Below are 27,265 nucleotides of genomic sequence, written 5' to 3'. Positions count from 1 at the left end.
AATAGACACTAGAATCTTGTTGTATTAGAGAGAGAGATAAAATCGAGTAGAGAGATAGAATTAGCCCACTGGTTTGCTTGCTGGAATTGCAAATATTAGTCTATTGATAGAGGCTAAAAAATTGTTCTAAGTGTCCAAAGATGTATGGGTAGGAGGGCCCTTGTTATAGAGCACCAAGAGGCTACCCATTTAGTGTTGTGGTGGTTACATGCACCACCCAACAACTACAAGTTACCTGCACTCCAACAGCTACAAGTTGCAAGTACTTGAATGGTCACATGCACTTGATAGCTGCTGTTACAAGCCTCCATCTCATCAACGGCTAGATGACTGTTGGATGTCCCAAACGCATCAACGGCTAGAAGACTGTTGGATTTCCCTATGAATCGGGCTCACAAAAAGACAACGAGCCACGAGCCCGACCCGCACACATGCTCGGGTGAGGGGTGTCTCATGCACCGATGCAAGGGTGCAAAGTGCGCCATCAAGCGCCCTTGCGCCCATGCATATGCACATGCACACAAACACACACATGCACACGCACACGCACACGCACGTGTTTGTGCATGTCGTACGCTTCGCGTGCTCCTCACATGTGCCTTCTCTCTTTTGCACTTAAAGTATATTGCATGGGAATGTGTGCTCTTAAATATGGCAAAACAAACTCTCATCTTCAATGTGGGACTCAAACCCACATCTTTCTCTCTCTACAATGGCATTTTAGGAAAGTACAATAAAACCAAAGATGTTTTGAAATACACTAAAGCATTTTTCAAACCAAAAATACTAACAAGGGTTTGGTTAAGGAGCTCTTAGCTAGACCCCTGATGAGGCGTTAGGATCTCATGGTGAGGGAGGCTTGTCAGATCCCCAACTCAGCACTTGTTTGTAAATGACTGGAGGCCCTGGACTTCAATTCCCATTGGGGCAGAACACAATCGAAGAAAAGAATTGCAAGTCCCATATGAATTTGTGCCATTTTGGTGTACAGAGCCATCACTGATGGTTGTCTCGTTTTTAGACCAACAAACCTCTATGAGGAGGGAACCCATGCCTTAGGCCGACCGACCCACTGTGGCAGACAAGGGGTGTGAAGCATGGTACGTGGGGGTGTGAAGCATGGTACGTGGGGGGTGCACGCCCCACTACCAGGTTAGCACACAATTGTATGGTGAGCTGGATGGTGGGCCAGATGGTGTGCCTGTTGGCGGCCAAGTTTGTTTTCAATTTTTGCCAGGTTCATGATGACTTAGTCAGGTGGTGTGCACCACCCAGGACAGCGTAGTCAAGTGGCATGGGCTGAGCACAAAGGCTACAATGGTCCATTTGCACATCATGGTGCTCTCAGAGCGCGGAGGGCATGTGGTGGTTATATTGGCAGGCCATGGTAGAGGTTGGCTGCCAGGTGGAGCAAGGTTTTTGAAATTCAAATGTAAGGAACCTTTAAGGGGCATTTGTGGCAGTATCTCCTTGTAATTGTACAGTGAGCAATAAAGTTGGGCACATCCCTTTTGAACCCCTTCTGTCCCTTGCAGGTGTGTGGGTGTTGAGGTGCTGGAAGGCTGAACTTGGCCCCAAGAAGTCTAGACTTCGGTGCTAAGGCCACCTCGTTAAGCTAAACAAAAAATAGCTCTGTGAAACAAGTTGGAGAATTTGATATGTTTGGGACAAATTGAGTGCAATTTAATTGCAAATTGAATTACACTTATGCACCATTGTCTGCCAAATTAAATGCAATGCTAATAGTTGAAGTGCTCATCATTTGAATTTCTTATATTCAGTTGGAGTTTCACAAATTGTTATGTTACGACTGAAGTACATGAAACAGAAATACTTTTGGAAATTGGTGAAAGGGGGCAGAAAAATAGCAGTTTGTCAATACTTGCAGAGGGGTAACAAAGTGGATCAACAATCTTCCTGTCTTGAGGCACGGAAACTTGTCTATCACAAGGCGTTATCTAATCCCTTGCTGATAAAAATCAGTAATCATCTTAGTTATCCCAGAAAATTTCTCACTGGGACACAAGGAAACAAAATATTGAAGGCTATCTTCTGTTTTCACCATCTACTATATTTACACAAAGTTATAGTTTCGCAGCATTGATGAATTTTGTGTTACAACTAAAGTTTATAACGTGAAAATGCTGTTGGAAATTGGTGGGTGAAATGAGGCTAAAAAAATAATATTTCTCAAATACTTTTGAGGGGTAACAAAATGGAGGATCAACAATCTTTTCTAGGAGTGAAAACTTCACTATCACAAGACAATGTTTGCCCCTACCATCAAAAAAATGTTTGCCCCTACCATAAAAAAAATGCTTGCCCCTCATTGATCAAAATTTGTGTGGATCTAAGTTTGCTGGGAAAATTTCTCTTCGTGATACAAGGAAATAGAAGATTGAACACCATCTTGCATGTCCAAATGCACAAGCACTTCAAGATCTAGAGCTCCAGAGGTTCCTTTGTTCTAGAGAGAGAAAGTTCGCACAAGAAGATAGAGGGTCTGAAAAGTAGATATAACTGTGTGCAAACTATTTATCAAGAGAGCAGTTCAAGTCCCATATATATAATGGAGAGAATACCTCTCACCTTCACCCATTGTGACTGTTCCATGAACTTGAAATATGAAAATTTGTGACTCTTCATTTTTCGACTTTAACCATCATATTACTGTCCATCAGTTACACCTTACATGCCATTGGATACCCAACAAACACCTGGTTCCTGCAGGCTTTTTGGGTTCCAGAAAGTGAACCATTGCACTCAAAATCACAGCCAAACTATTCATCATGGTGGGACTTGGGAGCAGTACTATGTGCATTTTGGTACTTACCCACGCTTCTAAACGGTGCGAGAATAGTCCCTCTGGTGGGAGTTCCTATCCCTGTGAGTCCCATAATGCCCATCTCCTGACTGGGCCATTGCCCTTCTTCTACTTGGTGGTTCTTGAGTGCAAAAATATTGTGAGCATTGAGTCTGACTTGCACATGTGCATGTGCTAAGGGCGCCTCGGCGCCCATGTGAGTGTGTGAAATGCAAAGTTTGCCTCAAGGTATGTTGCACCCATGCATGTGCACGTCACACGCTCCACACAAGCCTTCTCTTTCAATAGTGGGATAAAATGATATTTTCCAAAGACTATGGTTTCAAAGGATATTATTTTGAAATAACATTTAGCTTTTTCCAGTGGAAAAATACAACAAACATTATTAAATGGAGTAGTGTACATAGTGAGCATTAAGTCATAAATATTTTTATATCCTCTAGAGAGCCTACCTAATTTATAAATCCATGATGTTGAAAGTATTAATCAATGCTATAAAATCTTGGTGCATCATTTTATTTTCTTTTTCTTTGACATGGTTCAAGAATTCAAAACTAAAGAATCTAGCAAGTGATGATGAAATTTGGGTTGTGTTTCTTTTCTATCTTGGTTGATGGGCCTCCTAAAGGGTTCTAGTCTAGCAATGGAGCCTATGTTTCTGCCCTTTGGAAGTTGTTTACTTTTGTCCATTCTATAGTACCCATGTTTAGAACTTCAAAATTAGGGCATTACAAGCTTTTTAACCAGATGGGTATTTCAATCCTCTCATAACTAGTAGTTTGTTAATGAAACAGGGTTTCCCAGGTAGTGTGACACCTGATTATGTACCCTTCCAGATTTGGGATTCATTGCAGGTGATGCCGAATGTTGCTTTTTTCTTTCTTGTGGTGACAGGGATTTGGGTTCCGAAGTTTAAATGTATTTTGTTTCTTTTCTTCAGGGTCTTTCAACGTACATCCGATGCATGCTCTCTACCCAGGTAATGCAGCTAACTTTTGATAACTTCTCTTTGAATGCTTGTTGTGTTTTTCTTAATAGTATTGTTTTTATGTTTGATAAGTTATGATTTCCTATTTATATTTTTATCAGGCACTTTTGGGTGCTATTGGAGTTGGTGAGCAGACAGCTACTGTCATTGGTGCTACTTTTCAGGTAAACTCGTCTTCTTATTTGTAACTTTGAAGTATATTGTACTTTAAATATTACAATTCCCGTAATTTTTATTTTGTTGCTGAGTTGCTGTGAGTAGTTATTTTTCATTTTAGGTTTTGTGATTTCCTAAAATTACCATGTATATTTCCTGTAAATTGGAAAGCATTATGTGTCTTCTTTGTCAAGGGGAAAATTTATTTCAACCTAGTGGTCCATGAATCGTCATTGACCACACCTGCAAACACCATGTTTGGAGATTTTTGGGACCTGAAATTTTCAAATGTTTATTGATTCACTTTTTGACCAATTTTGCAAGGAAAAAAACCAATATTTTTTAACTCTAAAAAATTTAGATCCTGTTTGGCGGTCTAGAGTTGTAGTTAAAGAAGAAATTAATTTGCGGCCTTTTATGAGCTCCAAATCATTTTTTTTTTTTTTTTTAAAGATTGGTTGAGACATGAATAAATATGTTTTGGGACTTCTTGGTTCAAATAAATCCTCATAATGTGGTATTGGGGAGTGCAGTCATGTGGATTCCATGGACCATTAGGTACAAGTAAAATTTCTCTTTGTTAAATTTCTCCTTGTTAGTAGCGTTCTTGATAATCACAATGTGTGCTTTACGTGATTGAGGAGGAAGTCCATGGGCCGTCATCCCCCTCTTCCTCTTCCCCTCAGCTGGGATCAGATCTACACTCTCTACCTCAAAACCCACCCCCTACCTTCTAGACTTCAGCCCTCTTCTCCAGATGTCCCCCATTCCTCTTCTAGTGGAGCTGAGCAGCTTCCTGCGGCGACTAAGCAACCACTTAAGGCCACCTTCTCCTAGGTGGTTGCCTTTGCAAAAATGCCCTCTTGCTCCCCTCGCCCCTACAGCTTCGCCCGAGAGGAGTCACATTATCTTTGCTCCTTCCCCCCTTCTCCCTTGCATAATCTCAACCCCATCAGAGGTGTCTAAGCAGCTTAAACAAAAACTCTCTTCGTGCCTGGTGGCATGATTTCAACCCATGCATGACGATGTCAGAGGAATTGAAAGATGGGCCAAACGCATTTGGGGGGAACCCAACCTCACTTGCAGACGTATTTCTAGCGGTGACTTCCTCTTCTCCTTCTCGTCCCCTGAATACGCGTCGCGGTCTTACAGGAGCTTCTATCCTCTGCCTTCAAAGGAGCCTCCTGCACCCTTCGTGCTTGGTCCTCTGCTCAAGGGTTCTATAGGAAGCAAAGAGTCTGGCTCACCCTCGACCACATCCCCCTCCATGCGTGGTCCCCCTCCACTTTTAGGAGAGTGATGGAAGTTTGCGGTAACCTAATCTCGATCCATTGGAAATCGTTAGAGACTCTCCCTCTCGGCTCCATTCGTCTCCTTCTAGAGGCGCTGGATACCAGTCGCATCCCTTCTAGCGTCTAGCTGGAAGTCGACAACCTTTTCTTCCCGGTAACCCTTTCGTGGTCGGTGGCTTCGCTTCCTTCTCCACACTACTTCAATCAGACGGACCCCCCTCCACCAACAGAGTCCATTTCCCAGTCCTGGACCACAGTGTCGCACAAACACTGCCATCCTAGGAGGCACCGCCGGCAGCCCCCTGCTGCTCCATCGAACCTCATGGTGCTATGCCAGGACAAGGCACCAAAACCACCATGGTCTGCCATCTGATAGCCTCGTTGTGATGTTTCAGATAGGCCAGGAAACAGGAATGATGTCATTAAGTCGGCTCCGCTGGCCGCAGGTGTCCCCCACCTGACGAGATTTAGACCTGATGTGGGCGGGTCAGTCATTTCGCCTTTGCTTTCTTCTGACCGAGCTCCAACCCCCCACGTCAACCCGAGAAAGAACTAATTGTGGACAGTGCGCTCGCTTAGTTGGCCTTGTCGCCAGGTCACCTCGACTGACCCGGCTCCTCCACTTCGTTTATCCTTGCGGACTTAAGGCCCATCTTTCACCAGAGCCTGTGCGTCGGGCCCCTACCTCGACCTCTCCGCCTGCGCGCTCGATTCCTTGGCCCTCGGCATTTACTACCTTTGACCATCAGATCCACTCGGCTGCCACATCTCACGCGCGCCACCCATTCCTGGCCATATGTCACCCTCATCTCTATTGCACCTGCTATTGCCCTCTACCCCCCCCACCCCCCCGCCCCCCCCTCCCCACCCCCAACTGTCATCTCTTGAGGTGCCTCAATCTGTCTCTCTTCCCCTCGGCAATGACACGCAAACACCTACCACCCCTCGAGATCCTACCACTTTACCTCTCCTCCTTCTCCAAATGTTCTTTCGCTCATAGTGGGTGCTCCTCCTTCCCCACGGCACCCTCCCAGCCCGCTCTTAACCCCCACCTTCCCTCTGTGAACACACCCTTCCCATTTGACCCAATAACGGAGTACACCCCGTTGGACCCCAACTCCCCTTCTTATCCCCTCTCTCCCATTCTCTCTCTCACTTTCCTACCCCTCCAACCCACAGTGGAGGCTGTACCTGACCCCCAACCTCCCACTCCTCTCTCTCTTACTCCATCTATGGACAAACCTCTACTCCCCTATGGTATCGTTGCTGTGCACCCCACAGACCACTCCCTCCTGACCCAGATTTCATCTCGTCTCTACTTGCCCCTCATCTTTCCTACACTCCCCACTTGGTCCATATTTGCAGAATCCGTACGCTCAACTTTAACTATGCCCTCCATTATGCTTGGCCTTATACATCTTTCATCCCCCCCCCCAATCACACCACTTCCTTTCATATTTCCCTTCTTCTGTCCACCTTGAATCCTTCTACCCTCTTAGCCGATATGCTCTTCATTACCCAGCTATTCTCAACGTTGCCTCATCCCCTCCCCCACTTATCTTGGCCCAGGGCATGTTGAATTCACCTCCTCCTTCCTTTGCTGAGCTACTCCATATTGTCACGTCCTGCCTTCCCTCCCTACATTCGCCTACTCTCTCTCCTCCCTCAGCCATCCCACCCCTCCCTTCATCTTCTTCTGACCCCCCCCTCTGCTTCCCTTAGCCCGGTTAATCCCTTCATCTCTCCCCTAACCTCTTTCTCTGAAACCGTTCCTACCCTACCTTTTGACCTTTCCCTTCCAATCATCTGCCCCTACCACCCTCCGAGCAAGCCATGGAGTCGCCTGAGGATCCTAATACTCCCATCTCTCCCCCTTTGGCGAGGGACAACGCCGATGGGGTCGACAGGGGTGGGAACGACAGAGATTTGGCGAGAATGAAGGAAATTTATCGTATTATGGGCTTCCAGCATGAAGGCCCTGAAAGGATCGGCGCACCGTTTCCTTCTTGCAGACACTTAGAGCTGACTGAAGGTGAGTTTTAAAAGACAAAGGGAGCTTCTCAATCTGTTCTCATCTCTCATACGAAGTTTCCCCTTTAGACGGTCTCCCATCCACTACCTCCTCTTTCTCTCTTTGAGGAGGTCTGTCAGATTAGCCTCTTCCGCAGCTTCTATTCCCAAACCATGAAGATCCTTGGAACATAAGAGGTTTGGGACACTCGTCCAAAAGGGAGGCAGTCAAGGACTTGACCTCGAAACACCTTCTTGCTATTCTTGCCCTCACTGAAACCAAACTACCCGAGCCCACTCTCTCTCATATTCGTCAGGTCTAGGGTAGAAGGCCTTGCCAATGGGTCGCTCTACCTGTGGATGGGACTTCAGAGGGAATTTGGGTGATCTGGAACCCGTTAGATCATCTCCTCCTCTCATCCCATTTACCATTACCATACTTCTTTCACGCATTTCTGATCGCTTACTTTGGAAATTCTCGGCCATTTATGGCCCCTGCTCAGCTACTCTTCAACCACGTCTCTGGTGTGAATTGGACTTTGTTGCTGCCTTACCCCACCCTGTATGGTGTTTGGGTGGAGACGTCAACATCACGCGATGGCCTCATGAGAGAAACTCCAATTCTACCATCTCTCAAGGAATGACAGAGTTCTCGGATTTTGTTTTCCGAAATGAACTCTTAGATATCCCATTACAAGGAAGCCGTTATACATGGTCCAACCACTCCCCCCCAACCTTCTCTCTCTAGACTTGATAGGTTCCTCCTATCTCTGAACTGGGAGGAACTCTTTCCGAGCACTCATGCCATGGCCTTGCCTAAACCCACCTCTGATCACTGTCCTATTCTTCTAGACACCCAAGCTATCAGAAGAGGATCGAAACCTTTTAGATTTGAACTGGCCTGGCTTGAAGAAGAGTCTATACCCACCTTGATTTCTATCTGGTGGAACGCTTTCTCCGGCCAGGTTTCGGGAAGAGCAGGCTATAGGCTCCAAACTAAAATTCATCTTCTCAAATTAAGTCCTCTCTCCTCTACTCCATACAAGATCTGGACCGTATTGAAGAGTCCAGACCTCTGATAGACTCTGAATCAAACTTGAGGACCCAAACTACGCTTGAATACTTCTCCACCTTAAAAAAAGAAGAACTGTACTGGTTTCAGAGTTCAAGAGTAAATTGGCTAAAAGCAGGGAACCACAATACACGCCTCTGTCACCGGATAGCAAATTGTCGCAAGAGAGACAATACCATTTCGACTGTCAAGTCAAATAATTGCTATCGGGTACAGCCTGGAGAAATCGAATCGGCAATTTTAAACTACTTCCCGGCCCTCTACGTTGCCCCTTTGGGCCCCAAACCTAAAATTGCCGATTTGGATTTTCTTACTCTTTCGGAAGCCCAGGCTCTTTGGCTTGAGCGACTTTTTTAGAAGAGGAAATCCTTGAAGCCCTAGAATACTTAGCCAAAGACAAAGCCCCCGGACTGGATGGGTTCCCCATGGCACCTTTCAAAATTTTCTGGGAAACCTTTCACTCTGACTTCATGAGTTTCTTTGAGGAATTTTTTCACTGGGGAATCCTCCACAAAGCCATCAACGCCACCTTTATTGCCTTGGTCCCCAAGGTTGAAGGGGCTAAGGAGCTAAAGGACTTTCGCCCAATCAGTCTGCTCAACTCCTCCAATAAAATACTGGCCAAGGTGCTGACCTTAAGATTACAACAGGTCCTTCCCTCTCTCATCTCACTGTCACAGTTGGGCTTCATCAAAGATAAACAAATCCTAGATGGAGCTTTAATAGCACATGAGTGTATTCACTCTAGGCATTTGTCCAAAAAGCCTGGTCTCATCTTTAAGATAGATTGGGAGAAAGCGTACGATGATGTTGATTGGTCCATACTGGACGAGTCAATGACAAGAATGGGATTCCGAGACTGCTGGAGAAAATGGATGAGAGGTTGCTATGCTCGTCCTCATTTCTCGATCCTCATAAACGGAACCCAGGGGGTTATGGCAAGGGGACCTCTCTCCCCCTTTCTTTTCGCTTTTACAACAGAATTCTTTAGCCAATCTATCTCCCGTCTTTACCAGGCAGGTCTCCTCTAGGGTTTCAAAACTTATCACCGAGGCTTTACAATGTCTCATCTGCAATTTTCAGATGACACATTGGTATTCCTAGACGCTTCCTCATAAGAAATTGAAAACTTGAGGCTTTATCTCAATTGTTTCCAAGTAGCCACAAGTTTCAAGGCCAACATGAAAAAATAAAAAATGATTGGGGTAGCTATTGCCAACGCTGAAATCAGGGAGCTTATCCCAACTTGGGAATGCAAAGTTGAGGACCTTCCTACAACTTACCTTAAAAACAGACATTGGTCACATGTGATAGACAAGGTTGATAGGCCTTTGACTGGATGGAAAGGGAGATACCTTTCTCAGGCTGGCCGAGCCACTTTGATCAAAGCAACACTGGCCAATGCCCCCGTTTACCTCATGTCTTTTTTCCAAATGCCAACCTCAGTGGCGAACCTGCTAGATCAACTTATGAGGAATTTTCTTTGGACGGGTCAGCTAGAGTGAACAAAATACGATTTAATCTCTTGGGATAAAGTTTTCTTACCCAAACAGAAGGGGGGCTTAGGGATCAGGATCCTAAGAAAACATAACTTAGCCCTCTTAGGCAAGTGGTGGTGGTGTCTTGCAACTCAAGCCGATTCCTTCTTGTCCCAGGTCTTACGCTGTAAATATAAGATTCCTGAGGGCACTTGGGTGCCAGAGAAGAGATCTTTCAGCAAGGCCTCAGGAGCATGGAAGTTCACCTCTTCCCTCTCACTGTTCAAAAAATTCATTAGGTTTCATCCAAGAGAAGGACCAAGAGTGTGCTTCTGGTCAGATCTTTGGCTCGGACACACTCCCTTAAGGGACCTTTTCCCTCCCTCTACTCCATCGTCTCTAACAAAGATTCTACCATTGCGGAGGAAATGGTGTTAGCGGGAGGCCGAAGAGTGTGGAACCCCTTCTTCAGAAGAAACCTCTTTGATGAGGAAACAAACCACTTTCTCTCTCTTTCGGCAGCTTTGCATCGTTTATTCAGTTCAACACAAGGGAGGGACTCATTGGTAGGGTCTTTTGCCCCCTCTGGTATTTTCTTGGTGGCTTCCTTTTACAAAAGATTTATCCAACCTCCCACTTTCCCTCTTAATGCCCCATTTGTACTATCCAAGGTATGGTCCACAATAGCACCTCCTAAAGTGCAGACCTTCAACTGGTTAGCGGGGTCGCAGAGGATTCTTACAGTTGACCAGCTTCAAAAGAAAGGGATTCCTATTCCCAATAGATGTGTCGTGTGTCTGTGCAAGGAAGAATCGAATCCTCACCTCTTCATTCATTGTAACGTGGCCCACGATATCTGGGGTCAAATGTTGCAGCTATTCGGTGTCCAATGGGCTACGCCCCCGACAGTCAAGGACTTCACACTGGACGAAGGTTGGACGAATCCTATGGAAGGCTATTGTGGCAGCCATTGTTTGGGTGATTTGTATAGAAAGAAATTCAAGGATATTCCAAGGCCATATTACCCAAGGTCTAGCACTTTTCCACAAGGTTACAGCCTTAGTAACTTTCTAGGCATCCAACCAACGGATCTTTTTGTGTTTCTCAGCGAATACTTTCCTAAGCCAATGGGAAAACATTCTGTACCACCGACCACGGAAGGCGCAAAGATCATGCAACTGGCAGCCACGCCCAGAAGGAGTCATAAAGCTCAACTTCGATGGTTGTTCTTTGGGGAACCCTGACCATGCAAGTGCTGGTAGTGTCTTTAGAGACCAGCATCACAATAGGCTTTCAAGATTCTTAGTATGTCGAAGCAATGGTGCTACTGTTGGGCCTCAAAAGCTTCAATCAGTCTTGGGGGTAGAACCTTATAGTGGAGGGAGATGCGCATAATGTTATATCATGGGCAACCGGGAGATCCACACCTCCATGGTATCTCACTTCGATATTTGATGAGATTGCATACATCTGCAGGGATATGGTTGTCTTCTGGATGCATACCTTGAGGACATCAAACGAGTTAGCCGATCTCCTAACGAAGGATGGGGTTAGGGCCCTTGTAGAAGACCAAACCCGGCCCATCTCCTTTTATGCTCTGGACCACAGAGGCACACAGTAGAATCTCTTTGTAAACGGGCAAACCTATAAGCCCATTTTTTGTAACCTCTTTGTAAATCTATTGTAATCGGGCAGATCTATAAGCCCATTTTTGTATAGGGTCGGATGACCTATTTTAACCGAGAGCCCCATCTAGTGGGTACTCTCGGATTAACCCAAAATGTATTCCAACTCTTTATATCAATACAAAAGTTAACTTTTATAAAAAAAAAAACAAAAATCACAATGTGTGCGTTGATGCTTTCCTTGTCGGAATTTGATGCAGGATAATAGAGAAAATAGGCCAAAAACAGTTCAATAACTATCAAAATAGGCTATGTTTGAGTGGATCTGGCTTTCCTTGCACAAAAAAGTGACCCCAAAACCCTAGATAGCTTGCTGGCACTATTCAAAATATGTTTTTATTGTTTATACCCCGAAAGTGTTAGAAACCCTAACAGTTAACACTTTCCAAAAAAAAAAAAGTGTTAGAAACCTTAACACCCCATGTCCTTTTGTTACATTATGATAAACAAGACAAAGTATATGGAATGCAAGTTTGATAATAAAAGAAGTAGAGACGAGGAAGTAGTTAAGCTTGACGGCCAAGAAGTACAAAAAAGACCGCACTTTTGACATCTTGGGTCAGAAAAATGGAGAGATTGAGGAAGATGTTGCACACAGAATTAGAGCTGGGTGGGCGAAGTGGAGATGTGCTACTAGAATTTTATGTGATTGTCGCATACTAACAAAGCTGAAGGGCAAAGTTCTATAGGACAACTGTGAGACCAGCTTTGCTCTATGGGGCGGAATGTTGGGTAGACAAAATATAGTATACGCATAAAATGAGTGTAGCAGAGATGAAGATGTTGAGATGGATGGGTGGCAAGACAAAAATTTCGATGTGGCATCAATTGGCGATAAGATAAGGGGACTTATGGCCTCACTGAGGGTATAGCATTTAATAGAGCAGACTAGCAGACCAGGATTTGTGTAGCCGACCCCAAATAATTAGGAAAAGACTATGGTGATGATGAAGAAAAAGACTAAAAGTGTCCATATTTAAGTTAAGACATTATAAAAATACCCCATAAGTCCCTTCATATAAATAAAACATAAAAGATCCATAAACTGTCCCTAAATTTAATTAAAACACTAGAAATAACTAGAAAATTGTAAAAACAGCAATAAACTAACAATAAATTCATTCAAACAGTCGACCTTCTCTTGGATCTCCTTGCAACCTTGGGGTGTGGATCATCATAAAGGGGGGGTCGTCAAAGGATGGATTGATTGGTCAAAAGGCTCATGGGAACTTTCTTGACTAGTCAAAGGACTGCCAGGTGCGTCAGGATCCTAACCACTTCTATGCATTCATTGGAAACCACATCAAAGGATTTTGTATTTTATTTTCTTTATATTAACGTGATTCAAATTGCTCGTTACTCCTCCTTGAGGAAGGTTTTAAATGTATTATGACATTCTTTAGATTTTATAGAAGACTAGAGAATTTCTAAAATGTTAGCTTTGTCAAATCTCAATAAAATTAGATTGAAGAACTATTAAACTTGGTTCTTTAGTTGGGTTAAAAACCTTAGTTATCCATGTTAGTGTTCAGGCATTTTTGGGAACAAGTGTGTTGTGGTTGTCAGTGCTATAGAACAAGCAATGCTTGTTTTGTTCTCTGATATTCTCTCTTTTCTTTGTAAAAGAATAATGTAACGAGATAGGGGAGATTACAGCTTTATCTTTTTTTAATTTGGAGTTGGTAATCTGCGTTTTGCACACAAGAGCATGGAGCTGCAGCTTTAATGCTCTAACCACTGAGCCAAGTTGGTGACCCCATCAAACATGGGAATGCATGCAAGATTTTGTCACTACGTCAATTGTCTGGACCCCATCAAATTTGGAAATTTCTTGTGATATTTTTATCTATAGATGTTTCCCAACTAACTGTTTAATGATAAACTAAGGTCAATAAAGAAAACTAATCAGCTGAATTGAGGGGATAGCCCAGTGCCTTGATGGCTAGCTTGGGTTTTGGTGAAATCTTATATCATATTTTATCTATTTTCTACTTTTATCATTGTGCTATTATAGAAAGGCAACATTTGTGGAGTATAGTTTGGAAATTTATGGTGTCTAGGTCTTTGGCTCGTCTTTGATCGCTAAAAGCAATGACTAATTCTTTTGGATTAGTTGCATCTCTTATGGGATTATCATAAGTGTTAAGAACTTCTATGAACTCGGATAACAAGGATTTAGAATATTATTATCTGTAGCTAAAGTTTGTATGATCAGCTTGATTGTTTGTTTCTACAGAAAACTAATTTTTGTTCGTGCTCCTATTTAGAATTTCCTTGTTAACTAATTCTTGTCTTTTTCGCTTTATATTGTAGTGGTTCCTAAGGGATTTCACAGGGATGTTGGGTGGTGTGTTATTCACTTTCTATCAGGTAACACATGTGCATTGTAATCTTTCGCTAAGCTACCCCATGTGCATTGTAGTGGATATGGTTCTTAGACTTTTATTGGCAATGTGATTTTATCTTCTTGTACTTCTTTCACTTAGGGTTGGCAACCGGTCGGTTCGGACCTCGATCCGGGCCGAAAGTTATTGGACCCAACCGGACATGATTGGACCCGATCCAAAAATAAAAAAATATATTTATATACTGAAGTATTATATTGAATATTGCATGTATTATTTAAATAATATAACTGAAATATGTGACCCGTACCCAGACCCGGTCCCTAATAGTGTTGGGTCCACTGTATGGACCTAGACCCGGCCCGCTGGGTCCAATTTTTGGACCTTACCCCGAACTGTTGGGACCGGGTCCATAGCCACCCCTACTTTCACTTTCTCATTATTCCAAAAAGGAAAAAAAGGTTGCATTTGTTACAAACTGACTTATCATGTGTATGATTAAGGATCTTATATTTGTTATTCCAATGAATAATATGCTGTGCTCTAAACCACAGACAAAATACTTCATCTGTCCAATGAATACTCTAATTATAGTATTGGAGAAAAATCTTTAACAGGCCATGCTTCGGAACAAAATGATGGGAAAATTTCACTACGAGGGTTGAAATACCTCAAAAGTGAGAGGGCTAAATCAACTAACTAGCAATAGAGTGGGTTATTTAAAATTTCTTCTACTCATGTGCATCCTCAACTATTTTACTAAAAATGCCTAGTTGTCCTTTCTGGGTTTGGAACCTGGAACAAGCAGGGGCGTTAAGTAATTTGGCCTTACTTGAGTTTGCATGAGCTAGATGGCAAACATACCCCTGTTTGTTCAGGGTTCGAAACATAGGCTGTGTTCTTCTAATAAAATTTCATATTCTAGGTTCCTAACCCTTAACGTGGAGGTTGGTTTTGTAATTTAGTTTGAGCAAGTTGGTCCAAGCCAAATGACAAGTCTAGCCCTGCTTCTTCAAGGTTAGGAAATGGGTACACATTTTCCTTTTTTCATCGGAAGTCTTGTTCCAGTTCCTAACCCTGAACAATGAGGGTGTTTTCATTATTTTGTTTGACTTAAGTGGCTTGAGCAAAATGATTCTACGCCTACTTGTTCAAAGGTGGTTACACCAAATGCAATTTTTCTTGGAAAATATTATTTTGGATGCCTAACCCGGAACATGAATGGTTATATTTGTCACTTGGCGCAGCATGAGTGGCTTAATCTACATGTTTTGACACCCATTTGTTCAAGGTTAGGAATGGGGAACACATAGTTTGTCTTTGAAAAACCTGTTCCGGGTTCCTCACTTTGAACAAAGAGGGGTATATTCATCATTTTGCTTGACTTTAGTTGGGGCTAGTGATTCACAGGGAGAAGAGATGGGTGGGTGGAGAAATAGAGAGAATGACGGGTTTATAATTGAAACCCTGGTTTTGAACTAAGGAATTGTCCTTTATTGAGAACGCTCCTCCTTGTCCAGGGTTAGGAACCTGAAAAAAGAATATTTTTTAAGGAGAATAAGTCCATTCCTTGTTCCTAACTTGAACAAGTAGGAGTAGAATCATGATTTTGCTCAAGCCCCGTAAGTCGAGCAAAATATGAAAGTAAGCCTCCTGGTTCAGGGTAGGAACCGGGAACAAGATTTTTAAGGAGGCAAAGAGCCTTACTTGCTTCTAACTCGAAACAAACATGATTAGATTAATCATCTTGCTTTGGCCACTTAATTTGTGGCAATGAGCGAATACCCCTACTTGTTAAGGGTTAGGGATTTAGAACAATATTTTTCAAGGAAAAAAAATGTTGTTCCATATTCCTAACCTTGAAAATGTGAAGATGTACACATCATTTTTCTTGGGCCACATAAATGAGCAAATGATGAAAGTGCCCCTCATTTGGGCTTTGGGCACCCGAAACAATATTTTTAAATGGAAAAAGTGTCTTGTTCCTAATCATGTACATGTAGGGTAGAAACGTCATTTGACTTTGGCCATTTAAGTGGAGCAAAATGATGAAAATGCGCCTCCTTGTTTTGGGTTATGAACTTAGAACAAGATTTTTCAATAAAAGAAAAAGCTCCCTGTTTTCCTAAAACCTGAACAAGTGGGGGTAGACTTATTATTTGGTTTAGGTTACTTTGGCGTGAACTTAATAAATTGGCTCTCCTTATCTAAGGTTAGGATCCGGAAATAAGAGATTTTAGTAAGAGAACACGGTACTGAGTTTGTAACCTTGAAATAGTATAGGTTCTTCCGTCATTTGGCTAAGGAAAACTTAAGTCGGTCCAAATTACTGAGTGTTCCAAACCCGAACAAGGGCAGTTTGGGCATTTTTTAAATAAAATAGTTGCGGAGGTACCAAAGTTAAAGGATATCTAAAATGTAACCACCTTATTACTGAAATGGTTGATTTAACCACCTCACGTTTTGAGGTGTTTTGTTAATTGTAATGATATTTTCCTTCCCTAAAATGAGTGCCCTTACTTGCTTCAATAATCTAGCACATTATACTTAGCCAGAAAATTCTTTAGAAATGGATCTAAAATCCTTGTTCACTTCCCAATTTCATCAAAATTTATGAAATTGAATCTTCGATTAATCATACCTAGCCCCAGTTTATTTTTTGAAAGAATACTTTTCTATGTTTTTGTCATTTATAGCTATTTGATAACCCTATATTATTACAATTTAATTGCATATGCTTAGACTCTTATAGTTCCTGGCAGTAATTTCAATACCTCCTATTCAAACCAATTTATTGACATTATTCTTTGGAATGAATTTTTTTCAGGGTTCTAATCTTGATAGCAATGCCAAAATGTGGCGTTTAGTGGCAGATTTTATGAATGACCTTGGTATGGGCCCAATTGGACATCTGTTTTTGGCGTTATGTATATGGGACAGCAAATAATCCTTTTTAGTTACTTTTTGCTTTCATACTTGCAAATGTTTGACTATCAAACTATCAATATCTTGTAGTGTGCCAACGATAGTTATGGGAGTGGATTAACATCTCTCTCTGGGTATCCTGGAGCAGAATTGCATAGAATTTTGGATCCCAATTGCATGGAATTGGGACCCCCAGTGAGGAGGAATTACACTCATCTTCAATGGGAAATCATGACCCCATGGGAAATAGGCCTGTGAGCCCTGTTTGATAGGATCTTGATCCTAGTTGTATGGGATTGAGATCCCTGGTAAGGAGGAACCTATTCCTCCTCTAAGGGAGCTCTCCCGTGGTATACTTTATATCTAATTTGATCGATATTGCAATCTGTTTATATTGGCTTGGACATTTGATTGAGGTGTGCTCTGCATCATCTATTGATATGAATAAAATCAGTCTTTGAATTGTATTTTTCCATGATGTGTAGTGTAGAGTGTAGACATACGAAATACATGACCACTTCTGCATGTATTACATTTGTGGATTTTGTAATCTATATCCTGTGTGAGTCACTAATTGATTTATTTTTTTGGTTGACTGTCTTGCAATGCCTGGCAACAATTTTCCTTATTTGGCACAAATTTGGTTGTCTCAGCCACATTGATTGCAGTTATCTTGTAGGAAGCAGCATTGCAGATACTTGAGCCCTCTATTTTTGGTATATACAAACCAAATTCTTTTTCAAGGTTGCAAAGTTTTGAGGGCCTGTGATAATTGCTTGTCTTTTTCTATCAAAGATAGTTCAAAACATGATTTCATGTCGATGGACCTAGGAGAGGAAGAATTTGGAGAATCACAGGGCAATTAATTGGCCTGTAACCTATTTAATCCCCTAACCATTCTTCAGGGTTAACTTGAACTAGTATGAAAATTTAATTAATTTGGATAATATTGTTTCACTTTCCAATTAATTAAGGTGCTATTTTCAAGAAACTTTGAAATTGGTGACATTTTATTAAATTCATAGACTCTTATCATTTGCTTTTAATATATTGGCTATTTTGGAAAATGTCAAACAATTGTAGGATGTGGTACAACATTAAATCCTTCCATTAAATGCTCATATTAAACTCCTTTGTTTGGAAAATACATGCTACCATGACAGAAAAATCTATGGTTACTCCTTTGGAATATGGACCTACTAATTGGCATTTTCTAGATAAAAAGTTTAGGCTCTACCAAAAGAGTACGTCTTAAAATCAAATGTAAATTTTAAGTATTTTTAAACATCCTAAATTGAGGGAGTATGTACTTGAGGGATCATACAATCACTTGATGTTTTCTTTTGTGCATATTTGTAACCTGTTATTATAATATTATAACATAATATATTTAAAACTACACATTCATACAATCAAACGTGAGACATATTTCTTGCGTTCCATGTATGCACCAAGTCAATTGGTGCTTTATATATAGTAGATGGGGTTTTATGGGTGCCATTTTAAAATCAGAAAACAATATTTTAAAAGTCAATGATTTTCACTAATTTATTTATTAGTAATATATTGAAAATCAGTAAATAATATTTCAAACATAATAGATTTTAATTTCACTGATTTAGGGTTTTAGCAATTATTTATCAAGACTTGTTATTGTTGTTGTTGTTGTTATTAATTAATATTATTGAATATCAAGGTTTGATGTTGTTATAAATTAATAGTATAGATTTAAAATCTGTATAGATTTTGAAAATATATTTATAGTATAGATTAACAGTATATATTCAAAAGCTATATATATTAATTACAACATATATGAAATCTTAGATAAATAATAACAATATATTTTCAAAATTGGGAAATTTAAATGGTCCCATAAATTTACAAAAAGTTCTATTTTATTTTTGAAATTAAAAAATGGTCCATAATTCATATTTTACAATTGAGTCCCACTGTTTAAAAGTGTATATATGATCTATTTTAATTTTATATTTTTTTAATTAATCATGTTGAACTCAAATTTGGTATGTTGATACTTCTCACTATCATACGCCTATAAAAAATATGTATAAAATAATTTTAAAAAATTAAAATTACCAAAATACCCCTGAATATTTTAGGGATATTTTAATATTTTAATATTTTTTTATAGGTGCATGATGGGGAGAAGTATCAAGCTAAATCCAATATCTACTTTATGTAGGCACCGATGGGGTTGGTGCATACATGGCACGCAAGAAATATTTCTCATGTTTGGTTGTATGAATGTGTGTTGTTAAACACATTAAATATTATGTTATAATAACATATGATAAGTATGTGCAAAAGAAAACATCAAGTGATTATATGTGCTAAGGAAAGTTTATATTGTCTACAGGGTTAGTAAGGAAGGGGTATATGATAATCAACATGTATGGGAATGGTACGTGCAGTATCCTGTATTTTATGGTGAGTGTGGGTGTAGTATAGGTGTCTATGATTTTTTTCTATTCTTATCATTTGTTATTTGTCTATATAAGACAAATTTGTACATTCATACATTAATGGACATTGAGAGTTCTCTTTAGAGAAACCTCAGACGATGACATGGTATTAGAGCAAGAGATCATCTTCGCGCTGATATGTTCTATTATGTTCCTGTGTGATCGATTCTGTTGTTCTACTATTGATCAATTCTGTTTGTTATTATTTGAGAGCGTCTTATTCCGTTTTTTAGTTATCTTGACTGTTTTTCTATCTCTGGCGAAGATGTGAAGTTTTTGTCCATTGCTGAAGTTTGTTGATCTGTTGTTAATCAAGTTTTCTCTTTTCTTACCTTCTGTTTGTAAGGCTTGTTGATTTGATGTTGCTCGAACATACCCTTTCTTGTCTTCTGTTCTTAAGGCTTGCTAATCAGTCTTGGATCTTTCCATTTCAAGCTCTGATTATACTTAGCTGTTGCTTGACTCGGTCGTGGTTGGCGATTTGTGCTTTGATTTGCTGATCTTCTTCGGCTCTTGTTTTCTCTGTCAATATTGGAAAGCATCACAAAAGGCGCCCCATCCATAGTGGGTGATCTGGTATGTACTCACACTTGCATATGATGGCCTCTACCAATGGAATGGTGAATGCACATGTCAAGCAACCTCTGTTCTCTTTTGAAGTGATCACCCATGTCTAGTATGCTGACATTCCTGATGGGCGTTCATTCCTTGGTGTCTCTTGATATTACTGACAGTGTTATGGTTCTTCAAAGGGCAGTTAAGAAATGGAATGAGCATGAGAAGCTCAAGTCTGCAGTATTGAAGTGATCACCCATGTTTAGTATGCTGACATTCCTGATGGGCGTTCATTCCTTGGTGTCCCTTGATATTACTGACATAGTGTTAGGGTTCTTCAAAGAGCAGTTAAGAAATGAAATGAGCATGGGAAGCTAAAGTTTGCAGTTCTTTTTAGGGATATAGTCGATGGCTTTTGTCTGAAACATGAATCTGAGAATGCTGTTAAAAAGGTCAATGAGGAATTTCAAGAATTCAAGGGCTTTGTTTATCATATGTTAGACAATCACTATCTTTACAATTGCCCTCTCGTTTCTCTCTTGAGGACCCCATGTCAACCATAACCATAGCTTGTTCATTTCTGTCCTGTAATAGGGGTTTGAACAAATCAGGCTACTAAAGCTGGGTATCGGAAGCAACATTAAATGATTAGTGTATTTGTTCAAATTCCCACACTGTGGGCACCTGGCTATCCTTACCAAGAGTGTGTTTTGATCATCTCCAAGATTCTATTTTCAATTCAAGGTGTTGTCTTTTTTTTTTTTAGTGTTGCATGCTCCAGTTGTCCACACTCCATCTTCTCTCTCCCAAATCACATTGAGTTTGAGGGGGAGTGTTAAGGAAAATGTATATATATTTTTTTGAAAGAGCTAACATTGTATTGCTGAGAAGTGTTAGATTACAGAGGTATAGTGATCCGAGAGAACCCTCATGGCGTGTCTCTCGGTAAAAATTGAGTCAACCAACCATGTACAAAAATGGGCTTATAGAACCCGCCCGATTACAATGATTTAGAAGAAGTTTCCAAAAAAACAGGGGCTGATAGATTTGCCCGAATACAAAAAATTCTATGTTGTGTGCCTGTGGTCGAGAACAAAAAAGGAGTTGGACTCAGCGTGTTCTTCTACTTGGAATCTAGCTCCGTCTTTCGCTATGAGATCTGCGAGTTCGTTGGACGTCCTCCAAATATGCTTCCAAGAGGCGTTCGTATCCCTGCAAATGTGAGCAATTTCATCAAAAATTGAGGCTAAGTACCAAGGTGGTGGTGTCATCCCAGTTTCCCAAGAGATAATATTTTGTGAGTCTCCTTCCACTGACAGGTGTGGACTCCAGGAACAGTTCAAGCTTTTCAGACCCAATAGTAGGGCCATGGCTTCTGTGTACTGAGAATCTTTATGGCCTAAGTGCTCAGAGTAGGTAAAGAGGATTTTGCTATGATGGTCTCAAAAGACGCCCCCAGCGCCTGCCGGGCCAGGGTTCCTAGGGAATAACCATCAAAATTGAGCTTGATGGTGCCTTCTAGTGCTGGCAACCAATTGTTTGGTCTTTCAGCCTTTTGCGGTTGGTGGTTGAGAATGTTTTTCCATTGGCTAAGGAAGAACTTCCCTGATATGCCCATGAACAAGGAAAATGTATATTGTCTACAAGGTTAGTATGAAATGTGTATATTGTAATCAATATGCATAGGAAGGGTAGGTGAAATATCCTATATTTTATGGTAAGTGTGGGTGTAGTATAGGTGTCTATGCTTTCTTTCTATTCTTATTATTTATTATTTGTCTATATAAGACAAGTTTGTACATTCATACATTCATACATTCATGGATACAGAGAGTTCCCTTCAGAGAAACTTAACTCTAACAGTATGATCCCTCAGTTACATAATCCTATAGACAATATTTTGTTCAGGATGTTTGAAATTGAGATTTAACTTTTATTTTTAAATACACTCTTTTGATGGATCCTAAATTTTTTATCTAAAAAATACCAATTGTTAGATCCATTTTCAAATGGAGCAACGATACAATTTTGATGTAGGAAAATTAGTGTTCCAAAAAACACTGGGCGGCTCCTAGGAGGCCGAGGGGGTCTAGGCCACCCAGCGCCTAGGTGGCTACCAAGAACCTGAGTGGCCTAGGTTCAAAAGGGGGCAAATGGTGTTCAGTAACCCTATTTTAGGTACATATTTTGTACAAAATATGCATATTCGTGCATTTTTTATAATCCAAAAAAATACCCCACTCGATGGGTAGTTTTCACTTAGTTGGGCGCAATTCCCTGGGTGCCCGCCTAAGGCGGATACTAGGCAGGTGCCTAAGGTCCCTAGACCGGCACCCAGGGATAGCCCGCCTAGTTGGTCCGCCTAGGCCCTCCATCTCGCCTAGGCCCTAGGCAGACTGCTTTTTGAATCAATGCGGAAAATAGAGAAAAGAGGCCAAAAACAGTAATCTATACAATAAATTAGGGCAAGAGAAGTGAAAAAGATGTCTTCAAACCAGTAAAAATGAGAGAGAGGAAGTCTAGGGATCTAAATCACATTACATGCATTAAGAGTGAGGATCAGAGGATCTTGGTGAAAGATGATGAGCTCAACGAAAGGTGAAATATTTATTTTAAAAAAATTGTTACATAACGAACACTATGAGAACACAACGTTTATATGAGAAATATGTTAACTCTATGGGAACACAAAGTTACAAGGAACCTTTGACATAAATGAGGGCGGAGGTTATAGTTACATTTGTGGGATTAGGATATCTGAAGTGAAAGAAGCTTTGAGAAAGATGAAAGTCATAAAGGTTAGGGGTGGTAACGGGTCAGGTTAAGTGTCGGACCTGGACCTGGACCCTAAAAAATTTATGGGACCCGGACCCGGACTCAACTAGACCCGAAGTTATCAGACCTGGCCTCAGACCCTACTGGATCCAGACCTGGACCCGGACTCAATTGAACCTGACCCAAAAATTGAAAAAAATGCATATTTAAATATGGGTGTGGTTTCTATAATGTTGCAACCATAAACAATCCAATTAAGGCACACCTCCAATTTTATCATAACATGTAATTTTGGTGTAAACAATGCTTAGGATTATCTGAAAATCTATTTTTGTCTCTAATTATAAAAATTTTAAACTCTAAAAACGGTTAAAATCAAGTAGATCTATAAACATATGAAAATCTTGAAAATGGATGGTTTAGATGATATGTTGCAAGATGCACTATTTTTGGGACTCAAAATCTTTTTTTTTTTTTTTTCATATTCATATATCTCGATGTTCAAGACGATCAATTCGAGGGTGTTTAAACATTAAAACAACTTTTTTCGATGGATTTTTGAGGCGCATCTTTAATTCTACATGTTAAGTTTGCAATCTTATATAAACTTTATCCTTTAAATATTTAACTATTATGTTAAATATACACGCGTATTATTTAAATATGATAAATAAAAATATATAGTTGCACTTATTTAAATATTAAGTAAATATTATTAGATTATTAAATATTAAATATTATTTAAATAATAACACTATTCGGGTTGGGTTCGGGTGCAATATTTGTACCTTGGCCCGACCCTTTGGGTCCTTGGTTGCGTCTAGGTCCATTGCCACCCTTTGGAAAGGCTTTAAGACCAGATGGTATCCCAATAGAGGTTTGGAAGTTCATGAGGAAGATTGGCATATGCTGGCTAACCAAATTGTTCTACAAGGTGTTGAGAACAAAGAAAATGTCAAACAAATGGAGAAAAGTATTGTGGTACATATTTACAAGAACAAAGGAGACATACAGAATTGTATGACTATCGAGGGATTAAACTTATGCCGCACACTATGAAGCTGTGGGAGAGAGTGGTTGAGCAACAACTAAGGTGTCAAACAAGTATATCAAAAAATCAGTTTGGTTGTATATCAGGGAGGTCAACTATCGAAGCCATTTTCCTACTTAGGCAATTGATCGAGAAGTTTAGGGTGCAGCTGAAAAATCTCCCTATGGTGATTATTAATTTAGAGAAAGCATACAACAGGGTATCTAGAGATTTAAGTTGGTGGGTATTGGAAAATAAAGGAGTCACCAGAGGCTATATCGACACAGTGAGAGACATATACGAGGGAGCGCTAACTAGTGTGCAGACAACTAGTAGAGAGACAAGTGACTTCTTAATGACAATGGGCCTACATCAGGGGTTAATGCTAAGCTTATATCTCTTTATTTGGGTTATGGATGAGTTAAACCAGGCACCTACAAGATGAGGTATGGTATATGTTGTTTACGGATGGCATAATATTGATTGTTGAGCCTTGATATAGCGTCAACACAAAATTAGAACGTTGGAGGTAGGCTCTAGAATCTAAATTTTTATAATTGGCCGGACTAGGACTAAGACAAAATACATGGAATGCAAATTTAGTAATAATAGGAGTAAAAATGAGAAAATAGTTAAAATTGTTGATCAAGAAATACCTAAAAGATATTGTTTATGATATCTAGGGTCGATAATCTTGGAGAATGGAGAGATTGAGGAAGATGTCACCCATAAAATTTGAGCTGGGTGGGTGAAGTGGATATGTCCATCAGAAGTCTTATGTGATACTTGCGTACCATTGAGACCGAAGGGGAAGTTCTATAGGATGGCTATAAGACCAACCATGTTTTATAGGACGGAATGTTGGGTAGTAAGAAATACATATCCATAGGATGGGCGTAGCTGAGATGAAGATGTTGAGATGGATGAGTTGCAAGACAAGAAATGATAGAATGCAGAATAAAAGCGTACGAAAGAGCTTAGGTGTGGCTTCAATAGGTGATAAGATGAGGGAAAATAGACTTAGGTGGGCTGGCCATGTGTACTATAGACCTAATACAATACCGATTAGGAGGTTGGTTCAAGTGTAACTGGTGTGATTTGGTTCAAGTGGGAGGCTCTAAAAGGCAAAGGGGAAAGCCCAAAGGACATAGATCAAAGTAGTGAGAAATGACATGGTGACTTTTGGTCTTATTGAAGATATGGCCCTTGATAGGGAAGGAATGGAGGAACATGATTCATGTAGCCGACCCCGAATAATTAGGATTAGGCTTGTGGATGATGATGATGGTGTTTAATGGAAGGAAATTGGTAGGAAAATGGAAAGCCCTCTACACGGGGCTTGGAACAAATCTCAGTGAGAAGGATTTTAGAGAGAGAAATCTCACATATTTCTGGCAACTTCATGAAGATCCGCCAATAAATTTCTCATATATTTTGCAAAAATTTTATTTGCAAAAGAGTTAGCATATCTATCATTAGCACTAGGTAGTTGCTTTTTCTAACGTTGTGGACTAAGAGAGAGACTAATGTAAATCGAGGGCAAGCGTATTACAAACAAAAAGAAAATATGCAAGAACTTGTAGTATGTGCACTAAGGAACTCCTCAAAATAAAAGGATCCTTCAATTTCCAAATTTGAATTACATAAATACCTCAAGTCCTTGTTGGAGAAAGGAGAACAACAATTGATCAAAGGAAACGATCAATCCTCATGCTCCGATTCAATGCATGAAAGTGGCATAAAAAAGGCTTGATTGGTCGGATTAGAGATCTAATAGCTGCATGAGTTCCTTGAAACCCAAGTTGTGCAATCGATGGCGGGTTTGGCTCAAAGGTTCGATCAACTGATGGATCGGGTGATCCATCGAGCGGCAAATCCTGAAGGCGTGTGGGGTGAGTTTGACAAACTGACAAACCTTCCAAAAGAAAAAGGTAAACTTTCAAGTGATCCATCTCTTTCCCTACACGCACAGGCTAAGAAATATCTTTGTCTCTAGTGCTGACTTTGTTTGACTTAGACAAAGAAGAAACATCTTCCATTACAAGGCTAAGGGGGAGAAGATAAAGAACGTCAATCTATCAATGCATGTGTAGAGAAAGAGAGACTTCTGCAGTTCAAGTCCGGTTTGATGGCTATTCCGATTCAGAGCTCAGTTCATTGATTCTTAGTTCAAACAGTCTGGTTCGCTTAAAAGAACATTGATATCAAACTTACCTACTAATTTAATAACCTATATAGCTGGTGATGTAGGAAAATTGAAGAACAATAAAATCAAAAGAAACAAAGCCAAACGTAAGAATAATTCAAAGAAATCTAGGGTTTCTTCTCCATATCCCAAGCTAGGTTGTAAGCCTCATCTAATGTTCAGTAACACTGCAAAACTACCACATCTTGTGTAGATGTTCTCTTACCACCCACATAGCAAGCTAGGGACTGTTCTTCTTTTTCAACCACATCACTTCGTGCCATCAACTGATGAAATTCATCTGTGTACTCATCCACAATTTTTTCTCCCTGATGAAAAAATTCATCTTATGATAAAGGGAATATAGATAATTTTCACGTAGGTGTTTTTCCTTTAATTTCTTGTTATCTTCTCCCAGGTGTTAATTTTGGGCTCTCCCATTCTCTCTCGCTTTTCTATCAGTTGTTCCCACTGTACTAAAGCATTTTCTTCAATTTAATGGCAATAATCTGAACCTTTTTATTCTCTGGCACATCCTTTTACTCAAAGGCTATTGTATTTAACCAGTCTATAAAGTAGTCGGGCTGTGAATTTCCTTCAACATTAGGATTATTTAGTTTTAGATCTATGGATTTTGAGTGCCGCCTATGCCTCTGATCATATTCCTCTTCACTCGACTCATCCCATGGAGCACGATTGTGAAAAGGGTTGTACTCAACATTGTCTTGGATGGACAAAACTTCATCTCGCGCATGATTGATGCTAGCAAGCCACCTTGTAAGTTCTTGAACTTGTCGATTCAAGTTCTCTATCTCCTGATCCCGCTCATCACGAGGTGGATCCATATGAATACCCTTGCGTGGACCTCTTCTTGCTACCATAAAGTTCACCGAAATCCCAAACCCTAGGCAGAGAATCAACAAAACTTAGTGGAAGCCAGCAAGTTCTATGCTGATTTGGTAAAACTTATCCTAAAATCAGCAACTCTAGACTTGGCTGTAGATTCCCTGCTTTGTTATTAAAGAAAAAACGTGGGCTTTGATACCAATTTGATACTGGAAAATAGAGAAAATAGACAAAAAGAATCTCAATAAACCATCAAAACGGGCTAGATTTGAGTGGATCTGGCTTTCCTTATACAACAAAGAGACCCCAAAACATTGTTGATACCCCACAATGCTAGAAACCCTAACACCAAGGCCCTTTATTATATTATAATGGAAAAGGACAAAAACTATCCCGGCTTAAGTTAAAACTTATCAAAATATCCCATAAGTCCCTTCACTTAAAAGAACATTTGTAATGGCACTTTTACCCCTAAGAAAACAAGTAAGTTCATAAGTATTCTAACCACTTTTATGAACATCTACTAAAATTTTTAAAACATATAAAATATCCTAGACTCCCTAAAAAAACTTAAAACCCTAAAAAAATAATCCTAGAAAAATCTAAACAATAAGAC

The 27,265-nt window shown here is 40.3% G+C and overlaps 1 protein-coding gene across 30 annotated transcripts in view; it reads left to right on the top strand.

Moving 5' to 3' along the window:
• Nucleotides 1–27,265, top strand: part of RUS3 (root UVB sensitive protein (Protein of unknown function, DUF647)) — a 51,101-nt gene that overhangs the window by 15,553 nt on the left and 8,283 nt on the right. For 9 of the 30 annotated variants that reach the window (XR_016043266.1, XR_016043270.1, XR_016043263.1 and 6 more), the window contains exons 3-7: nucleotides 3,619–3,678; nucleotides 3,765–3,803; nucleotides 3,914–3,976; nucleotides 13,819–13,875; nucleotides 16,678–16,741. Coding sequence is in view for 10 of the 30 variants with exons in the window: in XM_006830603.4 (XP_006830666.1) it covers nucleotides 3,619–3,678; nucleotides 3,765–3,803; nucleotides 3,914–3,976; nucleotides 13,819–13,875; nucleotides 16,678–16,741 (283 nt within the window). In the remaining 20 variants the exon portion in view is untranslated. Of the gene's footprint in view, nucleotides 1–3,618; nucleotides 3,679–3,764; nucleotides 3,804–3,913; nucleotides 3,977–13,818; nucleotides 13,876–16,677; nucleotides 16,742–19,152; nucleotides 19,224–19,797; nucleotides 19,835–27,265 lie in introns of those variants that run through there. The other 21 variants (XR_016043269.1, XR_016043255.1, XR_016043253.1 and 18 more) reach the window with 5 other exon arrangements.

The sequence above is a fragment of the Amborella trichopoda genome, chromosome 10 (genome assembly GCF_054954075.1).
Source record: "Amborella trichopoda isolate Santa Cruz 75 chromosome 10, AtrichopodaSantaCruz75HAP2 v2.0, whole genome shotgun sequence".
In the NCBI taxonomy this organism is placed as follows: domain Eukaryota; kingdom Viridiplantae; phylum Streptophyta; class Magnoliopsida; order Amborellales; family Amborellaceae; genus Amborella; species Amborella trichopoda.
This window is presented reverse-complemented; position numbering and strand designations above follow the sequence as displayed.